This window comes from Hippocampus zosterae, chromosome 16 (assembly GCF_025434085.1).
Source record: "Hippocampus zosterae strain Florida chromosome 16, ASM2543408v3, whole genome shotgun sequence".
Classification (NCBI taxonomy): domain Eukaryota; kingdom Metazoa; phylum Chordata; class Actinopteri; order Syngnathiformes; family Syngnathidae; genus Hippocampus; species Hippocampus zosterae.
Window position 1 is genome coordinate 13,891,661 of NC_067466.1, and position 22,796 is coordinate 13,914,456.

Here is a 22,796-nt window from a genome sequence, read left to right on the forward strand (position 1 = left end):
CGATGGAGGCTCCAGTGCTGGAACATAGCGGTTGAGGGGAGAGAGGGAGAGGGGGTGGGTGTTCTCGGCAGGGTGGGAGGACGAGGGGGGGGGGGGGGGGATACCAACCGTGACAGTGGCCAACCACCCTCCCTGCAAACAAATATTCTCTGTGGCTCGTAAACATGACACTCACTTGGCAAATACTAAAGTCAAAGGCCACCGAGTGCGTAATTACGCGCAGGCGTCGCTTTCCAAAGGCGCACACAATAAATGCAGCCTCACCGCCTAACGGGTTCAACGTGTTAGTGAGTGTACGGTGATTAAAATCATTCATGTACAGTCTCCGTTCCAATTTGATACAAATGAGCGTTTTCACAATTGGCCAATTGATTTCCCAGATCATAATTACATTAACAGTATTTACCGCTGTTCATTATTAACATTAGAACACCATTTGAGCGTGAACCAGTGAAATCCGACACAAGCTCTTTCAAGAATAATAATTCTCATTTTTGATTGACACTTTCAGAGATGTACAGTATTATTGTTTATTACCGTTTGCAATGGCGCACAACTAAACCAGTTGCATTTTTAACCGTATTTATCACTACTAACTAATCCTTAACTGTTCCAAATATAGTCCCAACTACCTCCACGGCATTTAAGAGTTCCGTAAAAGATCGTGAAAATTCTTTACAACAAATAATCCACAGGCCTATTTAGTCAGCTATCTATGCCAGAACGTAGTGTGAAAGGCAGAACAATAAAATGCTCCTCCACCAGATGGCAGAAGGTACATAATGAACACATGTAGCTACTTTTTTGGGGGGACATTTTTATTGAGTGATGTGACTTTTTTTTGTCCGGGGATTCACTTCATGATGATGCAAATATAGGGACTGCACATTAACATGTCAAGTAGTTGCAGGAAATAATAACTAGTTCCAGATACCGGGTTTTTTTTTTCCGAAAGTGCTGTGTACTTTACAATTGCTACTTAATAAAATTCTGTGGATCCAGATGCATTTTATTTTGTGCACTCAGTTGCCAAAATCGAATTGAATAAATTCACCACTTCATCATTTTCAGTGTAGCCAATTTCTTTGAAGTACAGATCAACATTATCTCCTTGCAGCATCCGCGTGCAATTTGTAATACGTGTCCTTCATTTTGACTTTCCCAAGTCCTTTATCCGAGCTAGGGAAAAGAGAAATATGACATTGTTGAGGCAAAAAAGAAAAAGACGAGTCATGCGTTGACGGGTAAGAGCAGCTAGCTGTGACTCTTGGACGTGCTGTGGTGGGTGCAGTGAACCCCGCAGGCTGCAACCACACTCGGCTCTTTGTTGTTTTGGTTGTGCGCAGCGAGGCACGGTACTTTCCTGAGCCGGGGAGGCAAGATCACTGTTGCGTGGCCTCCATCCCCAGCTGCACACATGACCGGCGCCGTAGGAAAGCCCCCGACCGCGGCTCTGGGGAGGTCTATCAGGGACGGAGGGAGCGGAGAACGTTGTAGACCGTGTTAACTGCATGTAAACATTTCACAGAACTTAGCTTTGTGCTTTGTTGTTTAATTCTAATGCGCAACATCTCTCAGGTTTCCGTTGTTGTTCCTTTCCATTTCTTATCCTCTAACTTTTAACATTTATGACCTCTGACCTACCGACATTCCTGTGCCTTTGACCCTCAGGTACTTTACATCATACAGCGGGCTCCCATTTAATGTAGGGATATGAAATATTCAATATAAAATCCAAGCAGTTTAATTATACAGTACGGTATATACATTAACAGAGAGGGCACATCGTCTGTGTGTGAGCATCTCACAGCAAAATGATTTTTTTTTTTTAAATAGACCTGCGAATAACATTTGAAAAAAAACTGTAATATGCATGCCAGGCCAGTAGTTGGCGATCACTATTTTTTAAAAGAAACCCTATGCGCAAAACTTTCATCGTCATAACCATAATGTGTTTGTAAATTAACATTTCTAAGGTAGTGTGACTTGAGACAACAAGAATAAATATAAAAAAAATAGTCAATGTACATTTTGCTGGAAAAGGCAAGCCAGTTTTATTTACTTCACACATTTCATAAACAAGACCCCTCACTTTGCTTCGCATATCTGGCCATTTATATTCGGGGCCGACCTCAATTTTGACATTAACCTGAATATTGACTTCATGTAAATGTACTCTATATGTATATAAACCAGTGTGTGTGTGTGTATGTGTGTGTTTTACATTAAAAAAAAAATATATATATGTATATTTCTCAGTATGACTTAGATTTGATCTTGATTTTACTGCTTGGTGCTTTCTACCGCCTTTATTACCGATTCATCTTACTGTTTATTGTGTATGTTAAATCGCTCCATGTACAGCACTTTGTATGCAGCGATGGCTGTTTGAAAGTGCTCTATAGATACTGATGACTTGACTTGACTTGATATATACTGTATAAGCTTTTTAAGGTCAAATGTATGACGTGAGTTCATGGCAACCCTGGTAGCCTTCATCATATGATGTTGGAAGTGGCCCACTTCGTGCACCATTAACTCCAATCACTTTGCCAAAGCACCATGCCGGTAAAAACAGCATCCACAAACGCTGCTGTCAGTCATTCAGAAAATACTTTTGTGACCTTTTTAGAATCATTTTAGGTAGTTATTGACACTTGCTAGTCGGGTCATTAGTGGCACATTTTGGTTGTATTGAAATGTATGAAGGCAGCAGTCAAGATGCTGTTTTGGACATAAGACATACTGCAACTCGGTCACACGCTGCTTTCTCCGCTACCTTCGTTCAGGTTTATCAGTCCAGGATGATACCGTTATTGGCACCTTTGAAGACGCACCGCAAGCACCAGGGAAGTATGATTTGATGCCATCAAAAGCTCTGAAGAATGAATGCACTGCTAAAAATAAAGACGATTGTCTGGAATGATGAACGCCAAGTTGCAAAACTCGCCTGTCACGAAAAGTCACCAGATTAGGCCCAAACGTGTTCACGTTGGCACTAAAAGAGCGACGGCGCCATCTAGTGGCATGTTTTGACAACAGCCATTTTCATTCTGGGCTGACTGTTGACCCTGAACGTCTAGACCCCAAGTGTATGGAGACTTCTTTCATAATTGTTTCACTTCTCTTTTGTAAGGAAACCATTTCCCCTCCCTCGTGTCTAAAACTTCCACACAGACAGCCGGAGTTTCAAATAAATCTGTTGAACCTTTCACTTCCGAATCCTGGAGACAGTGCAGATGTGATAGAGCCACTCTTACTCATTCGGATTTGGCGTAACAATTTGTAACTGTGCATTTTAAGGAAGAAAATAATATTGATGTCATTGGAATATTTGTTAAGAAAAAACTCGTCAAAATTATGACTTGAAGGGGGGGGGGGGTCCGTTATCTTATTCCATAGGTTACAAAACTCAAGCAAGTGTCTTCAACAGAAAGTAAGTGTTTTCGACAGTAAGGAAAAGAGGATGGCTCTCGGTTCTTAAAAACCAAAGACCAAATCTGAAACTTCCGTGTGCTTTGGATCTGATTTTCAGGAGTCATATCAGACCAACGAGTAAAACAGCCTATTACTAGCTGAAAAGCATATCCATGGTGAAGGTTTAGCATATGTAGTATGTGTTCTACAAACTTAGATCAATTAGTAGAGTCCAGGATCCTGTCCCAGTTCAGCGTCGTTTGTATGGGAGCCTCGCGTGGTCAAATGTGGGAACTGCAACGCTTTTTCAAACGCAGGAATAAATGGCTGTCAAGACTCGTTTACCAAGTGCAGTCCAAACGACGGCATAGATAATTTCAATTACATTTGCTTCAAATACATTTCAGTATTCACATGTCGTCCACAGTATGTTTAAAACGTCGATGTCGTGAGATAAACTCATCGCTCGTTTATAAACAAAGTCACGTGACGCCCGCGTATCTCTTGAATTTCTCGCGTTTTATCGCGAACATAGAATGTTTACAAAAATATTTGCAGGAAATTTCGAAGGGATGGGTGCAGCCACCTTCATATTTGTCCCGCATTTGCGTGTGCTTATTTATCACGCATAGCGATAATATTCCTGATATCGACCGCGGTTGTGCGGCGTGCGCTCGTGCGCGGGGGCAGCCCCTTCAGAAGGCATGCATCAGGCAGGCGGTCTGCTGAAAAATTTGCGTGGGAGTTCCCTTCAAAGCCCCCTCCTTCTTCCTCCCTGGCGGTCTCTCCCTCCCTCTCCCGTGCATCCTCCCCCACAGCAGCAGCAGCAGCAGCAGCTTAGCCCAGCATCCTGCTTTCTCCAGCATCCAGCATCCACCCGAGCCTCGGAAAGAAGCAGCATCAAGTCCTACCCTGGCACAGCCGCTCCGACCCTCGGAGGAGGAAGAGGAGGAGAAGGAGGAGGAGGGGGGACTCATCCTCACCATCCGAGTGATGCCACAGCATCAATTGCATTCGGAGCAGCAGCGCTGAGAGTTGATCTTGTATTTCAGCGCGTTCGGGAAAGAGGGAAGCGTTTCCAGACAGCCGCAAACTGCCCATGAAGATGTCCAACGCTGACATCGTCCTAAACGCCGCCGATCGGGTGGTGAAATGTGAGTAGGAACCCCCCCACAAAAAAAGCCTTCATTTTGCCTCGAGATATTACATAACATCTTGGCTTTTCGCTTCTTGTGCCATGGCGTGAACGTGGCCTCTATTTTTTCCCCCTCCCTATCCACGTAGTCGTGCATCCGTGGTGCATTCGCGGCCGTCAAGTTGCCTGTTTTTTCCCCCTTTTTTTAAATGTTGACAAACAATCCTATTTTCTAGCCAGCCTACACGAACTCCGACCAGCACGGCTGCGTAGGGTGATATGGGTGTATACATTTTAAAAACGCAATCATGTATTTTTTATGTTTATTCTCAGCTGTCATCATTTGAATGTGCTTTGAGGGAGGTTGGTGGGAGTGGGGGGGGGGGGGGGGTGACAGCTGAATGCTGAGCTCCTGCTCGAAGATGGGGCAGTGATGCAGCAGGATTTTGACAGGGTGGAAGAACAAGAAGGTTGCATGGAATTATAAATGAACAATAATTGACTCGTATCTGTAATTGCATGCTCGTCCAAGGGCTGCCAAAAGATGCATGAGCGGGTGAAGGCTGCAGGGCATCCACCGTGGATGCAAGCAAAGTCTGATCAATGGAGGATGATGAAGCACGCACAGTTGTGCCATAACTAATAACTCATTTTTTCCCCACGGACCAGCTCAGGGTACGCCAATGTATTCATTCACCAGCATTATTAGCGCGATGGCTGCGCAGCTCACTCAGGATCAGCAACTTTTGCACTTGAGGTGACGAGTCTTGTACAAAGAATGAGATGAAATTGACATGGCAGCACTGTAGATGTTCCAAGTCCATATTTCTCCATCTTTGTACAAGTACAGCTTAAAAAATATATATTTGACGCACGAGTGCCTTACTACCATAATGACCAATATTAAAGGGTGGCAAGATTTTACAAAAGTGACAATTTGGATGAATTACTGAATGCCGTCGTTTGTTATTGCCACAGCATAACATGGGCTACCCTAGATTCTAACTTGTGCACTTCATCACACAGTTGCTGACACATCGTTATATTTGTGCTCGAGGCGCATGATTCATCCGTGTAAAATCCCCTCAATTTGATGTTTTGCAGAAGCATGTCTCATTAAATCCTCCATTGCTTCAAACTCGCAATCGGTTGAGGCCGTCATGGGTTCCAGTAGACAAGCGCCTTCAAAAATAATACAAATAAAATTGTACTTTCACGTAAATGAAAACGGTCGGATTTGATTGACAATGCCAAAGACGTATTTGTTTACGTTGTGACATTGTAATGAGACGGTTTATTCATATTTTCTGCCGTACCAATTCCGAAATAAATAAATCTCTCGACCACGTTTTTATTTTTCAAAGGGACGATTTCTTGGGGTACCTAATGTAGGTTAGTATGTCTGACAGCATCATTACCCAAATCGTATTTGAATTTGGACAATTTCTTAGCAGGCATATGGGTATTTTTGACAGATTTACTAACAATACATTACAAGTGATTTATTCATTTCTGCCTTCAAGCTATACTGCTTGAATTTATTTTCTTCCTCATTCAAATAAGCTAGGATTGCGCTTGGCTATAACGCTTTTTTACGTTTGAAGTCTGTCCTCCCAGTTTCATTTCAAAAAGGTATTTCACGACTAGTTCGGTCTGAAAAAGCTAAAGATGGATACGAAAAGCACCATTGTGTCACTTAGGTGATAAAAGCAGATGATTTTGATTCGTCGAGACAGTCGTTGTATGTGGCCCGTGCAGCTAACTACTGACGACAAGCCAGTTATTTTTATCCCCCCACAAGTGAAAGTACTCCAAATTCATACCATCTCTTATTTCGATTCCACATCCTTAATGTGACAGAAGAAACTGAATCTGAATGCGTTATCTGCTGGCCTGTGCACTTTGTTTTGCGAGGGGACGCTCACCACTGTGGTGCGGGGAACGGTGAGGCATATCCAGGCCAGTTACGCTGGGGGCGCTTACTAAGCTACTGTGTGTAAATGAAGGTGTTTTAATCAAAATGGGTCAAGTAGGTCATTATGAAGCAATATGTATTGGAAAAATGTCATTCTCCCCCCTCCCCCAAAAAGATCAAATACGTCAGAATTCAACTCAGTGTCCAAAGTGTTGTTCTATTAAGGTGTCATCCACAGTTATGAACCCACCCAGTGGGGGTCCGAGCTTGACTGGCACCCTGTGTAATGCCCCCCCACCCCCCTTTGGGAAATGCTTGACCTCAAGTGAGCTTTTCTCTACCGTATTCAAGCTTTGAAGTGGAATCTCCTCTACAGAGACACACATTCTCAATAAGCCAATGATTGGCAAGTCCCAATTATTATTTTTTTTAAACTCAGCGCACTTTGCCCGCCACCCTTGCAACGTCAGCCTACGTGGCTTCGCATCGTGCGCACCACAGTGCACATGCCTGAAACCACCAATAGACCCTTCCATGGTCATGATCCAGCAATCCTCAAGATTTGGCGATTCACATTTGATTCTTCCCACACGCATCACGTGTCGAAGATATGGACTCGCTCACGTCCGCCTACGTTAATTGCTTCACTCGAAAACGGACACCGTCTCATTAGACGTAGCCAAGAAGCCATTCAGCATTTCCTGACCGTACTCAAGATTGCTCATTAGCAACGCAACGCTGCTTTATGGTGTCTTTACCCTGCGCGTCACTTGACAGCGGCGTGAGTTGAAACTCCTCGATATGGCCTCTGATGCAGATACAGCAGTTGATGTGCTTTTTTTTTTTTTTTTCTCCTCCCAGCAGCGCATTTGAGAATGCCAAATGTAGTTTTCTGCGTCGGCACTGGCCCGACTCCAACAGTCAGCTGCTGCTTGCTTCTGCTGCTGCTGCTGCTGCTGCTGTTGCCCGGCAACATACAGTATTTCATAGTTTGACTCCGCTGCTCGGGCGCTGAGCTGGAGTCAGCTTCTTTCGTCTCTTCACTGTACATTGGGCTGTGTGCGTTGCACAGCAAAACACTGTGTCGATCTGGGTTATTCTTCCGTGGGGGTGCGGGGGGGGGGGCGGGCTTCATGAAAATATGAGATAATGCATGTAGCCTATGTACAGCTACTAAATTTGTCCTTTTGCGAAAAATGGTAATGCTTACGGAGGTTGTTGGCGATTGATTTTATTCAGTCACGTCATACACTGCACGTCGTCGCGCAGTTATCTCCAAAACTCCAAATTCAATGATGACATCACTCGTGTCAAACTTCCAACACTTGTGTGCGTTTGTGTACGTGTGTGTGTGTTGACAGTGCAGACAACGTGCGCCGCTAATGTGTCAACGCGCACGTCGCCATCACAGATACACACTGCGAACATTTTTCCCCCCACACACCCCTCCTCTCCCTCCTCCAATTAAAAACACTTGCTGCCGCTTGCCTCATTATCCCGCGAGCGGCGACTTTGAGAGTTCTCTAGCCTCGCATTCATTATTAAAGAACATGTTGATCATGTTCACTTTAAGCTTTGAGGCACGTTCCTTTTTCTTCCCTTCGCTTGGCTCTGCCCAAGGCCCCGGCGGCTCGCCTTTGCGGGGCTCAAATCCGGCAGGCAAACTAACTGCCGATTTGGTGAACGTGCACTAGGCGTGCGCGTTATCAGTGGAGGAATTTGCAACTTTGCAATCATCTGTCTTATTTTTCCATTGTGTCTCCGTTAAGTCTGATGATCTATAGATTAACGTCAATACACGGAGCCTGAAAGCCCGTCGTCACAGCGCACAGGGATCAACTCCACATCTGATAAATAACCTTTCTTGACACAGAATAATGATCTCTTTTTCACATTTTCCCAGCCAGTTTGTAGGCTAGTTGACTGGTGCATTTTGATGGCCACGGGATTCTGCATTCCAGAGATACTTTTGGATATATTGAGCACATGGTCATGTTAGCCGAAGATTTCCCCCCCCCCTACATTAGTGCTCATAATGCTCATATAACCTTCTATTTATTGAAAGGTGTTTGTCATATTTTGCCTTCAGCTTCTAAGAAACCAATCAAGCTCAAAGTATGTTGCTTTGATTGTGCACGTGTAGCTAAGGAAATATCCAGCAGTCTATTTCAAAGCCTGTCACCATTTGAAAAAACAAATCTTTACTTCGACGTATTCGAGAAGAATTATTGCGCCAGCCGTAGTTTTGAATAATTTACCATTTGGGTCCGCAAATGGATTTATTGTCCTTGTGCATATTAAACAAGCCGTATTTTTAGAGTCGATTGCACATGCCGCGTACAACAAATGTATGTCGCTGCTGTGTTTCGCCTTGGGCGAAAAGGCGCACGAGGTTTCCGCGTGGTGATCCGTCTCGCTCGCTCTCGAGTGGAGTTTGCGGCGACTCTCACTTTTCCCGAGACAAATTGATTTGGATGTCCCCCGTGTGTCTGTTGGTCCCCAGCTGTCCCCTTCCCCCTCAGCCATCGCCTTACCATGAAGGAAGTGTTCGACTGTGAAGGGAAACCCCGAGTGGATCTCCTGAAGGCTCACCTTACCAAGGAGGGCCGCGTGGAGGAAGCCGTGGCGTTGCGAATCATCAACGAAGGAGCGGCAATCCTGCGCCAGGAGAAAACCATACTGGACATTGAGGCGCCGGTCACAGGTCGTTTTGACATTAACAAATGGCAATGACACACACACACACACTTGCACAAAACTGTATGGTGAACGGATGCATGTCCAGATTGGGGGGTAGGGGGGGCACTCAAGTGATGCAAAAAGTACTAGAAACACTAAGATTTTCAAAGACGGGAAAGGAAAAAACAGCGGTTGTTGAAGGGATTTTTTTTTTAATGGATTAAAAAAAAAGACAAGATAGTAACTGAAAGAAAGGTGCGAAAGTTGTTCATTCAAGGCTTTCAACTGTTCATCGGTATGAATGTTTGTCCATTTTGAGAGAAAATGTCCAACAGATCAGTTCTGCAGACTTCTCAAGTAACGCATCTGTGCTAAATCGGGTACCTGCTAGCCTGTTTAGCTGCAGCGAGAGTGTGTGACATTTTGATGTCTGTTGCAACTATCCGGCGTATCAAGTTAAAAGGCGTTTGCTAAAATTGCGTTCATCTCCAAAATGTTGGCAGCGTCTTGAGTCTGCCACTGCCTCCCTCTGATCAACCTAAGTTGTGGCCTAGTTTTAGTCCATGCGGAACATGCCAGAAAGACATTTTTATTCTGGGCATACAGTCATCAAGGGATATATTTCCTCAAGCTGAGATCTTTTTTTTTTGTAGCTTCAAAGTCTGACTAATATATTTAGCCACTCACCATGTTGATAAAAAAAAAAAAAGTAATTTTACAAAGGATGGATAGTATCAACTGTCAGTGCTTTGGAACCGTACGTAAAATTGAGCAAACGTCATTTCCCGCAAACAATTATTTTGTTGAGTCGCCTTATCGTGACTAGAATTCAATTCATCGTCTTTGTTGTTTAATTGAAAAGGACGCCACACAAGTTTAGGTAGGCGGAAGCTTTCGCTAAGCAGTATGAAATATGGACGCAAGTGGCGCATACGGATGTTGATCGCAACCATCGGTCACCCTTCAGTTGTGTGTCCATTAGGGGTGAACGTCGACAGATTATGTCCTCGTGCCGCTTGTGTCAAATCATACTGAGAGTTTTGAAAAATATAACAAAAAACGTGCATGGGCATGCAGCGTGGATGTTTGTGTACATGCACGTGGATACGCGGTGGCATGTTCATGCGTGTGTGTGTGTGTGTGTGTTTGTGTTTGATTGCTTTAGTCACACAAGCAGTCTCCCACGCACATCGCTCCAAGCTTTGAGTGGGCGAAGGCCACTGTGGAGCTGATAGGGGAGACAGGAAAAGAGAGAGGGGATGGATGGGGTGGCGAGCAGGAGAGAGGGGGCGGGGCACAGAGATCATAATGAAAAATTGAAGGCCACAAGGAAATGAGATGTTGGTTTGCAATGCAGAGTCATACAGTGCTCGATTGAATGGGGGTTTGGGGGGGGGGGGGGGGTGCAAGTATGCATCTCCCTCTCGAAAAGTGTCTTGTTTCTCTTAGGCGGACAACGGCCTTTCGGCCAAAAACATTTCTTACAAATACAACTTTATATCCGCTCATATAATTTCTTAAAGTCATAACGATTCCACACAACAGTGCAGTATGAAAGCGATGAGAGAGCAAGCTGAATTCAGAAAAATAAAAAAAATAAAAATGCAGCGGCAAATGGTGACTAAGCAACTTCCAGTGTACATTACAGAAATATTCAGAACAAAATGAATAGCATCCAGCTCAGCTATTCATTATTCAAGTGAGCAGGCTCATTCGTAGTAAGCTGATCTTTTTTTACGATCCTTGAAATACAGCATGACATTTTTAAGTTGGACCATTTGGGGTCAACGATGAATCGCCGATTTATAAAAGCGATGCGGAAGCTGACTAAAAGTTCATTTTCCCTTGCATTGCTTTCCAGTTTGTGGGGACATTCACGGGCAGTTCTTCGACCTGATGAAGCTTTTCGAAGTGGGCGGATCACCAGCCACGACACGCTACCTGTTCCTGGGGGACTATGTCGACCGTGGCTACTTCAGTATTGAGGTGAAGAAAACAGTGGCAAATGACACGTACTCTTATAAGCTGGCGTTTTGTAACTTACCGAACAAACGCTTTGTTTGCATTTTTTTTTTTGTCTCGACAGTGTGTTTTATATCTTTGGTCACTGAAAATCCTCTATCCAAAGACACTATTTTTACTGCGTGGAAATCATGAATGTAGACATTTGACAGAATATTTCACCTTCAAACAAGAATGTGAGTACCCCTCAGTGTTCATTGTGCACCGTGCATTGAGTATTTTTCATATTAACCCTTTTAGGGGACAGAGATGACTACAGTGGGCATCTTATCATGCTATCGGGTTGCATGAAAGGGTTGATGTCACATTTGATGTGGGGCATGTTGGGTTCAAGTCGTTCAGCCATCTTTTATTTTCTTCTTTCTTTCATGACTACCGCAGGGGTTAGGTACTGTAGTGGATCGGAGACGTCACACGTACGGCTAATTTTCCTTCCTTTGCTCGGCAGGTAAAATCAAATATTCGGAGCAGGTGTACGACTCATGCATGGATGCTTTTGACTGCCTTCCTCTGGCTGCGCTCATGAACCAGCAGTTTCTGTGCGTCCACGGCGGACTCTCACCTGAAATACACACCTTAGATGATATTAAAAAGGTAAGACCACCGCGGGCGATATCGCGGACAGATTTTTTTTTTTTTTTGTCTCTTGAAACGAGTGTCTCTGCCCGCCTGTCGTGTCAAGTTGGATCGGTTCAAGGAGCCGCCGGCTTTCGGGCCCATGTGTGACCTGCTGTGGTCGGATCCTCTGGAGGACTTTGGCAATGAGAAAACGCAGGAATATTTCAGCCACAACACAGTACGAGGTTGCTCCTACTTTTACAGGTGAGATTACCGCTACCCTGTCACGAATGAGACTTCAGTTTGAGTTCATTTCTGTCCTCCACAATGTGATCCACACTAATGTACTCTGGAAGGCGAATTATTTGGATTCCAGTGCATCTTCTCCGAGGTCCAGAAAATTTTTCATGCATCTGTGCAAAGTTACTATTGACGAATTGCACCTTGGCTATGGCCAGGATCTTAAGTGCTTAAGTTGTGTTTTGTTTTTTCCCCAAATTAAAAAGTGACCAGAAATGAGCATAGGATTGGGAAGATATACGAGTTGATTGAGCAATATCTTAAGAAGCGCACGTTCGACAGAAATTGAGAGCCGAGCCTCTATTGTGGACATGGCGTGGCGATGAGAGTCGGCGGCCGTTGGGTGAAACTTTAAAAAAAAAAATGTGATGGTGGTTCAGAGCATTTAACCTCCTATCACACAAGGTCAGCATGTGCAGAATGATTTCAAATTCATATTTTCACGTCATATATCAGTCCGGAAATTGAATAAGAATATATGACCCATCAGATGAAATAGTGGGACAGAAGGGTTCAGTGCCTTTGTGCCTTGGAGATCTAATGATTGTATTTGATGTCAACGTCCCAAGAACTTTGTAGGAAATCAACCCCAGGCCTACTTTTATCCATTAATACTGAACCGTTTTGCAATATGACCTACAGCACAACCTGTTATCGTTACAAAAAAAGAGAGAGAGTTAGTGACGTCCATCTACATGCATCACTATGATACAGGTGTAAAAATAAGTTAACCACGTTTAATATTCAGCCGTAAGAACAATAAAAGACTGCACTATCATTCAGCATTGCATCCCTGCCACCTCAACACACACACACACACAAACACTCAAACGATGATCTGTAATTATAAACGAGCCAAACGGAGGATGACTTCTGACGTCGAAGTGTATGTTGATCGTCCTCCTTGCCGAGTAGCCAGCAAAGAATATGCCTCGGTGAGAGCACCCCTCGTGAAGATGATAATGCGCAGGAGGCTGCAACGTAATTGTCATTTATCCGCCTGTGACCTTTTACCACGTTACTATTTTGCCGGCGTTAGGACGGAAGAAGGATTCCCTTGGGCTCGATGGCCAATGCAACATAATCGCTTCCTTAAATATAAGAAGCCCTTAATGAGTGGAGGGAGAACGATGTGAAAAGTCAATCAATACTAAGTATGGTACAATATAGTCATCTCACCTTCGTCAAGCAAGTTCCCAAAGCGGGCGTAACGTGACCATGACACTTAAACGAGCACGACTTGCAGTATTATTTGACTTAGCAAAAATCAATACACATAAAATCGATTTGAAATAGCCGTGAATTTGTAAATGTCACATTTGTCTTGATTTGGCTTTTGCCGTTCGTGCGTTCTCCCTATTGCAGCAAAAATGACATGACGTGTCATACGTCTAATTTGTCTTGATTGTTCTTGAAGGGGAAAAAAATGTCATCAATTGAACAATGTATTTAATGTTGTTTATTGAGAGGGGCAAAAAAATTTGAAAACGCTTTAGTATGATGCAATCCACGACCACCATAACCAACTCGATGACATTGACAATCAAAACTTGGCCTTGTTGTTATTGTTAGAAAGACGGAATATGAAATACAGTTCCAGCAATGGGTCTAATTAGATCCATTCTATGTATCACGAAATCAGTGCAAATGCAGTATTATATGATGAACTTTGATGAATAGTCATCTTCTCGAAGTCATTTAAAAAATGTCTCACTTTACTGCGCAATATTTATATCTGATATCGTGGTATCGTGTTGAAAATGTTACATATTGCTCATCTTTGTCAGTGTTGGAAAATTAAGACTCCACAGTCATTTCAAGGATGAACAATCGATTCTATTATGTTCATTCCAGACAAGGTAACTTGAGCATCACTGCACAAACAACCAGCCACACCCACATGTTGACATTTATCCGAAAATGCTACTTTTTTTCCCCTCCATTGAGACTCGAGGCTAGTTCATTGCATCGTGTACATCGAGACAAACGAAGGCAATGACCAGCGGGCTAACTGATCAATTTTATGACTGTGTTTGCAGCACAGAACTTCCATCTCTGTCTCTCTCGCTCAATCTCACTTGTCAGATTTCTCACTTGCGCTCCCTCTCACTCGCAGGCTCACCGACACATAATTTCACAAAGGAGGGAAGAAATGTGAGCCTCAGGCAGGCAATGTGTGTGTATGTGTGTGTGTGTTTGTGTGCGTGTGTGTTTTTCTCTGACGAATCAATAGAAACCGTTGGAGTGAACAGAAAATAATCGAGTACATGTTGTACTTTGGGATGTTTGTTTCCTGCTTTAATAAGCATTCTTTATTCAAGACCAAAAGGCTAAGACAAACACGAGCTCAAATAAATGCATCGTCATTGTTTCAATGTTTTTGATTTGGGTTTTTTTTAAACACTAGTTGAGTGCAGCATTTTAGATTGTCTCATCAGTGCTCACTATCAGCCGTTGCGGAGCAGTGAATGTATCCATGTGAGTGCAGCTATTTCTGTAATTTATATATGGGCCACCTTGGGAACGTTCACCATGTGACCTAGATAAAAGAGGGATGGCACAGTTTTGCCAGGTGCTCAGGGCACAGCGGGTTCCTTGTTTTCCTTCCAGCGCAAACCTTGAAGCGTTTAAATATTTCAAACGCTTGTGAAAGTTTGATGGCTGCGTGGATAGGCAGCGGCGAAGTGCCGGAGGAGAGGAAGATGATGGGAGGCGTGCGCAACATGCTGCGTTAGATTCCAAAGTGACTGGAATTTAACTATTGATGACGACCGGTGTAAAGTCAATTAGTCACTTGAGTCACTTAGAAGGAAACATTCAGCCAGTGCCGTTTCATACAACCAAGACTGGTTCTACCGCTAAAGTCCGACACAACCACTTCCAAGTTGCTCTGCTTTCAAATGAATATGGACAGACTAAGTCAACTTCTGGCTTTATGATTATCATCAGTTCTCACACCAAAAAGCAAAACCCACACGTGAAATGAAATCGTTGAGATGACTTTAGAGGCTTCACCAATTAGCAATCTACATCTATATGCTAACATGCTTCATGCCAATATTTCCGTGCAATCATGTGCACGATGAAAACACACGGCCGCTTTTAATGAAATGCATCGCAGTCACAACTCTAAATTGAATACATTAGCGAGCAACAAGCAACGAAAGCCCTTTGGAGTCATAGACGTGTCATGTTGCCTCCACTCTTTTAGCTGGATTATCTCCATGCTATTGTAACATCAATTGCAACAATTTCTGAGCGGGATGATATGCCGGTGCAAGTGACTGATCGTGTCAGATGTAAGACTGGTTGTCTGTCTTTTTGGGGGGGGGGCTAGGAGGGGGGGGGGGGGTTGGTTATATGGCACAACTAAAAGGGCAACAACACTGAATCAAAAGCCATTACTCATCAATATATAATCTTTGTTTGAAACCCAAGGGCTTGAAGATGTTCAAAATGACATAACTCCTTTCACAGTGTTGCATAACCGCTGTGTTGAGAGCTGCTCTGTGGTGCATCATATTCATAATGCAGCATGGAAGCATTTCAATTGTCAGACCTTCCTCCTGAAGGAATCTCAACCGAGGTCTGCAAGTCCTGATCCTAGGCTGTGACTGGAGATCTTCACATAATAATACCACATTTTTTAAAATTATTTTTTTCTGTTTAAAATGCAAGACCTCTTTATCAATTGGACTTGGATGTGTATACATTAGCCACTGAAAAGTATTATATGCAATGCAGTTTTTTATTTGTAGTGATTGGATCACCTCATTTTCTCTCAGGTAATAAGTGGGTGGCAGGAAGCTGTGAGTGCCACTTGCTGGGCTATTTTGTCTTGTTTGAGTAGCAGTTGCATTCTTTTTTTCTTTTTTTTTTTCCTCCACATGTTTGCATCATCCTCTGCAAGTGTTTATTTATGAGCGATACATTTTGTTGTATCTACGACTGAGTTGTTTTATAATCACTAACCTGACATTCTGTTGTGTGATATGAGACATCAAAACAGTTTCATGTCCCCTGATTGATTTATTTTGAACGATATGGGATTTGGATGTTAATGTGTGGTGTTCCCCAGGGTTCAATGTTGGAACCAATACATTTGCACCTGTAAATAAGTATCTGAAATGTTGAAATTCATATTTTATGCTGATGACGCGAGTGAAAATGTACATATTTGTTATTAATCAAAAACAAAGAATACTAATTTCATTATATTTGGAAACTGTAAATCAAATAGTCAGGTTGAGGTACAATTAGAAAGGGGAAAAACATGGAAGACACAAATTATTTAGTTTATTAATAGCGACTCGATTAGCTGGAACTCTCATTCAATCTGGGTGACTTCAAACTTCAGTTTTTCCACATTTTCTTTTCTAACAACCGTGCAATGCAATTTCAATTGTATTGAAAAAAATATTATGATTGTTGTGTAAACATATTTTTCTTTTCAGTTATCCAGCTGTTTGTGAGTTCCTACAGAGCAATAACCTATTATCAATTATCCGAGCGCATGAGGCACAAGATGCAGGGTAAGTTCTCACTGTGCTTTATGGATACACATCAAAAGACCAAACTGTGCATTTAAAAAAAGTCATTCTTATTTGTTGGTGTTGTTGTTGCTCACTACCAGTTACCGGATGTATCGTAAAAGCCAGACCACAGGATTCCCATCCCTCATCACCATCTTCTCTGCACCAAACTACTTGGATGTTTACAACAACAAAGGTGAGCAAATTTCTTGTTTGCGTTTCAATTTCAATTTGAGCTTTCATTTTCCTCTTTGACCCAACGTGCAGACTCTTCATCAAATGGTTTCTGATTTGGCATATGCGGCTCTTGCATTCGATGTCATGAGATTGTGGCGGTGTGCCTAATGCTGTGGCCGCTGAGCATATGCAGCAATATAGTAGCTTACAGCTTGTGAACAAGACACAGGAATACATCAGGAAGCCCCCCGTGTGTTGGTGCTCTCTGATCTTGTGTCTTGCTTGCCATTGGCTGTGGGATATGGGGAGCGTGGGTGGGACCGTAGGCAGGCTGACTACAGTATCACCAGGTGGCTTTATGCCTCTTGAAGTATCAGAGTCAGTGGCAGCTGGCCTCAGTTATGCCATCTACTGGCTGTTTCCTGCTTAACTCTACAGGAAAGTTTTTGCTCGTCAACACCAGATTAGTTACTGTCAAATTACGGCCATATGTCTCTCGAGGCTGCTATTTACAGTACAGTCATGAAATTTGAGGTCAAGTCATCTCTAATCCTCTAAGGCAAGCATTGCTTATGTCGCGTAGCAGTGATCTCCAACCACTGGAAGTGATCATATGTCACATAATGGGTCAGATTATTATGATTCATTGACTACAAATAATGCATCTTTGTTCATATCTATCCTAGCGAGGTGTAGTGATAGGGCGAACAATGATATGTTCTTCCACTCGATGGCAATTCACCCGTGTCCTCCACCTGTTGCCGTGGATGCAATAGAATAATAGCTTTGTGTTCAATGAAACGCCAAAGATCATCAAGATGGTTGTTATTTCAGCATACAGTGGAGCCTTGAGCGTTTTTCAGTAAACAACTGGTTTTTTTTGTTTTGTTTTTTGTTTTTTGCTTTGACATGTGAGCAAATAATTGAATTATGAGCGAGCAACAGTTCGAAGTGTTCAATTCCACTCCCAGTCGAAGTAAACATAATGTACAAAGAGGAATCCATCATGTGTATTTAAAACAACGTAGCTTTGCCTTAGGAAAGTTCCCTTAGCTTTATGAGAACAAAAATGCAGGACACCGAATAATCCTCTCAACAATGGGTACTTGGGTCAAAAATGTTGGAGCAACACCTGTAGACAGACACTATCGCAATACTCCCGTGTATATGCTATGCGAAAAAGCTATCTTGCCAGAATTTCTTTTCGGCGGGGAGTGGCATTATTCACATGCTGCTGCTATCTTATCTTTTCTCCCAGCTGCTGTACTCAAATACGAAAACAACGTCATGAACATCCGACAGTTCAACTGCTCACCTCATCCCTACTGGCTGCCAAACTTCATGGACGTCTTCACCTGGTCGCTGCCGTTCGTTGGAGAGAAAGGTATGGAATGTGCCCGGTTTCCGCTTTGCTGCTTTTCCTTGTGCTTATGTAACGATCTGCTACCTCCATGGATCATTGCTCGATTACCAAACCTCTTACCTACGCTCTGTTTCCTTCTCCCCTTAGTCACAGAGATGCTGGTGAATGTGTTGAGTATATGCTCCGATGACGAGCTAATGAATGATGAAGATGAGATATTCGACGGTAACTGTCCAATTTAGCAATGCTTGAAATGTGAGATGCTGTGATTTGTGATGCAAAGGCAGACACACCATGAGCTCTTGCAGGAGATGTCGTGCCATTTGTCAAGTAGCCTACATTGAAAATTGAAGCAACACTCATATTTAGCTTTAAAAAATACCATTCTAAATATACATTTTCAGTCTGAATATGAATCTACAGTCGATTTTAAATGTAAATTTTAAACACATCTAAATGTTACTCCCTGTAAAATGGAAGAAATGTCTCCCAAATTTGACACATCACAGAATTAACTGTTGTCAACAACAAAATTTGACTGGTTAAGTTTTTAAATGAGGCTTGAAAATGATCCTTTCTGTGGTCTCGAATCAATACAAAGCATCAGCGGCACTCACACGTACATTTCTTGACAGCCAATGCAGCTGCGGCACGCAAGGAGGTGATTCGAAACAAGATCCGTGCAATTGGGAAAATGGCCAAGATGTTCTCGGTCCTCAGGTAATCACAGCATATAGTTTTGTATGATATCCATCATTTGTGGAACTTTTTGTACACAATGAAGCAGCCAGTCAGTGGTAGAGGTGTTAACAGTCCTAGAAAGGACAAGATATTTTCACCCATTTCAAAACGAGTTCAGATCATCTGATCCGTCTGATCTGTGATACCTGCAGAGAGGAGAGTGAAAATGTGTTGACGCTCAAGGGCCTGACGCCCACCGGCATGCTGCCGAGCGGGGTTCTCTCTGGGGGCAAACAGACGCTGCAGAGTGGTAAGTACAAGGCTGGAGAATAAGATTCCTTTCCGTACATTTTTGACAGATTTTCTTCTTTCGTGGTGATTTCAACTCAACGTTGAAGGGGTTCCAAAAATCTCTTTGGAGGCATCTGCCCCTTAGATCTTAAGTATAATTTCACTCCAATGTATTTTTTGGACACGTGCGAATACTCGCTGGTACAGAAACTCCAAATGGTCCAAAGTATTTTTTATTAAGTCCATGATGTTTCATATTGATGTGTCCCTGCCATGCTCTCTCTTTTTGTTTGCCACTCTCCACGCTCTGATGATTTTTGACCTGTAGTTGACACCGATTCTCTCCAATCCACGTCAATGCATGGCGTACCCACCAAGTTTGACTCCATTGCTACCGTACATACGAATGGCATCCGACCTAACATTGAGCTGCCTTTTCAAGCGGGGCCTGCCCTTTTGACATTTGCATGGCTTTATCCGGAGTAACCTGCTCCCCTCCTCCTCCTCCCCCAGCCACCATTGAAGCCATTGAAGCCATCGAGACGAGTGATGAGGACGGAGAAGGTAAACCTGTGTGAGCCCCTCCCTCCCTTCAGCCTTCCCAAATCCTCCCAGCATATGGGTTTCCTCCTTCCATCTTCCCGGTCCACCTCTCAACCCCACACGAGCAACATTTCACACACATTACTGGTCAAAACATTGCTCTTTAATGGCTGCTTGTACGGCAAACGAAACGATACATTTGGGAGGCAACATTTATAAATGCTCAGTCAGTGTAACAATCAGCACACTTTGAGCTAAGAGACTTGGGAAAACATGGAGGGGTTTAGAAAGATACAAGACAGTGGAGATAAAGTAGATAGAGAACAACAGAAAATATCAGCAATAAATGCGAGTCTGATCCCCCTCCGTTTGTGTGTCGTGTTCCTCTCCTCCCCAGCCATCCGTGGCTTTTCCCCCCAGCACAAGATCACCAGTTTCGAGGAAGCCAAGGGCCTGGACCGCATCAACGAGCGCATGCCCCCGCGCAGGGATGGAGTCAACCATGTGGGTCACTCCATGGGAAAGATGAATATGTCCGAGGCGAACGGCACGGATGACAACAGCAACATCCAGTGAGCCTCGGTTGGTGATGGTGGTGGTTGTGGTGGAGCTAGGAAGGGGTAGTGGGGGGGGGGCTCCGACCTTGCAGATAATCCACCCCCCCCCCCCCCGCCCCCGTGCAGTGAGACGTTGCCAAATCGAAATTCAGGCCTCAGAACATAGAAACACAAATGGGGCCATATCAGACAGACAGAAGGGGATCTGCAGCAAATGTAAAATGAGGAAAAAGGTCATTTATTTAGTGACAGAATGTGAAGGTTGAGGGCGGGGGCCTGAGGGCTGCCGTGTAGTTAAAAGTTGTCCGCTTGTTGTTCCCTCTCTCTGCTCAATTACAGACTGAACTAAGTCGGACATTGTTTCGTGGACACGTGACCGGCAAAAGGCAACATTTCAGTATCCGTGCCATGCAAATGATTTTATTCTTTTTTTTTTTAATGTTTATATCAAGTCATTCACAGATTCACACCTTGGGGATATTTATCTTGCTTTGAGAGTATTATATCAGAACACCTTGGGGAGGGGGGGGGGGGAGTAGCAGTGATTTTGTCTGGCAACAAACTGCTTTTGGATACTTCAAAATGTGCCCATTCAAATTTTCCAAACCAATCTACCAAAAAAAAAAAAAGACAAATAAATAAATAGTGTTAATAATGAAATGAAACTTTAGAGATCATGCTGTGTGGCAGTCATCTTTTTTTGGATACAAACCATATTTGGCTACTTGAGCATATTTGGAGACGTACAAGTCAGAAGATGTCACAGGTAAATCATAATCTGACAATATTGTCACAACATTACACCGGAGGCTAATCATGACCTTTTTGGAAAAGTTAACAAAGGTAGAAAATGCCCCCTAACAATGAGGAATTCCCATGAAATTGAATGGCTAATCTGTGAGGATTATTTTATTTATTTACCTTGTATTGATATTTTCTTGAAAGATGAGCATTAAAAAGTCACTGCAGTGTGAGATTAAACCTCCACATGACTCGCCGCCAGTCATCTCCTAGCAACTCGGAGGAGTTGAGGGCAGAAAAGTGGGGGATGGGGAGACTTAATCTCCTCGGTATCTACAGTATCTATTAAGAGAATGTGAAATGGGATGCATTTTTTTATTTTCATAAAAGCCGTCCTCAAAGAGACATTTGCACCTCACTGCATCATTTGTGGTCACGTTGGCAATGCATGGCATTACCTCGCACATCCTCACTTTCTGGAAAGACAATAAAAAAAATACTCGAGCATCCTCCTCCACTGAAGAAGCTTCAGCAATCACGCCTGCATTGCTACAAAACAGAGACAAAGAAGGAAAGAGATTTGGGGGTTTTTATAATATATCCTGCTTGTCCAGCACTGCTCGAGATGTGTGCTGTCACTCAGGTGTGCATTCGCGCCTCATTTTTTTTTCCACCCCCGCATATGAGTTTTAAATGTGTATTAGCTAAAGAAAGAACTTTATCAGTACGAGAAGTCGACAAATTTAAAGGTACGTGTATTGTATTATCTTAAATTATAAGGGGCAGGGTCATTTATTGTTAAATGACAAATCTGACAGTGGAACTTCACAAAGGTGTCCACACTGTGATTAAAAGAAACATTTTTTTTTTCCTGCAATTTAATAATTAAAAAATGATTAACTGCTTGTTTTATATAGAATTTGGAAAGTCACTAAAGTAGGAAGCCCGAACTTGAAGTAAAATGTTTCACATATTTTAAAATGTTTTATTTTTTTTAAACGTTATTCTAAAGGAAAAAGGTGCAGTCTGTGACTCTGGGATGGACAAAACAGTGTTTTTTAAACACGGCATCAATGGTATGGAACGCATCGATGCATGCAGTTAAGTTCCTAATTGTAACGTGAGATTATAATTGTGATACTGTAGTCGTGATTCAAATAGTAAACTTGAATTATTTTATGATTAAATTCAATTTGTTGTTTCATTTGTCTTGTTTTATAAATTTGATAAATAGGCTTCCTTCTTGTTTTTGTCCATTTTTTTTTTACGTTACTTATTACCTCTGCTTTTAATTTTATATTGAGTCGTCGTATGCAGGGATGCCCTTCACAGGTGTGAAGCCTTGTTTACATTTCTGTTGTACTGATGTACAGAACATGTTTAATAGTGTGAATGAATATAATCTCAGTGAAAAGCTACTTTCAGGCTGCCAAAGCATGATAGCATGGTTTTCAGATGTAAATTAATGGGACACCAAGAAAATCACGTGTCACACTTACGTTGAACAAGAAACTGTACTGGTTCTATTTACTGCTGATATTACCATTATTGTTACAATTTAATCTTATGGTTCTTTTCCTTCCTCTTGTTCTGGTTCTTGTATGGTCTACATGCATATTTTGACAAAAATAATGGATTTTTTCTTGCATTTTAAAAAAAAATATCTCTAGAGATATGTTTTGGCATTTGACTACCTAAATGATACACACATTGTAAGCATGCCCTATGGGACAAATTTCTCTCTATCGCTCTCTCTCTCTCTTTTTTTTTTTTTTTTTTTTACTCTTGAATAAAATATGCATGAACAAAATCAAGTCACTCATTTTCCCATTCACTGAATATTAACCGTTTATCCCAATTTTGCACCTGGCTTGGGAGAGAAATC

The 22,796-nt window shown here is 42.7% G+C and overlaps 1 protein-coding gene across 2 annotated transcripts; it reads left to right on the forward strand.

Moving 5' to 3' along the window:
- The first annotated feature begins 3,962 nt into the window (after positions 1 to 3,962).
- On the forward strand, positions 3,963 to 22,721 carry ppp3ca (protein phosphatase 3, catalytic subunit, alpha isozyme). Of its 2 annotated transcripts, XM_052046765.1 has the most exons (14): positions 3,967 to 4,571; positions 8,971 to 9,171; positions 11,008 to 11,132; positions 11,233 to 11,344; positions 11,617 to 11,762; positions 11,851 to 11,990; positions 16,481 to 16,558; positions 16,660 to 16,754; positions 17,994 to 18,119; positions 18,246 to 18,323; positions 18,734 to 18,818; positions 18,992 to 19,089; positions 19,584 to 19,634; positions 20,011 to 22,721. In XM_052046765.1, the coding sequence occupies exons 1-14, from the start codon at positions 4,517 to 4,519 to the stop codon at positions 20,187 to 20,189; spliced, it is 1,569 nt and encodes a 522-aa protein (XP_051902725.1). In that variant the 5' UTR covers positions 3,967 to 4,516; the 3' UTR covers positions 20,190 to 22,721. The 2 variants fall into 2 exon arrangements, with proteins under 2 accessions (XP_051902726.1, XP_051902725.1); XM_052046766.1 differs by lacking the exon at positions 19,584 to 19,634 and having other exon boundaries at positions 3,963 to 4,571.
- Positions 22,722 to 22,796: the final 75 nt, after the last annotated feature.

Excerpts from the sequence above, each read along its gene's own strand:
- ppp3ca (XM_052046765.1), top strand. The coding sequence starts at position 4,517 with ATGAAGATGTCCAACGCTGACATCGTCCTAAACGCCGCCGATCGGGTG. Across the intron at positions 11,345-11,616 it reads TTTCACCTTCAAACAAGAAT|GTAAAATCAAATATTCGGAG; the intron begins GTGAGTACCCCT and ends TTTGCTCGGCAG. Across the intron at positions 16,559-16,659 it reads CATGAGGCACAAGATGCAGG|TTACCGGATGTATCGTAAAA; the intron begins GTAAGTTCTCAC and ends GCTCACTACCAG.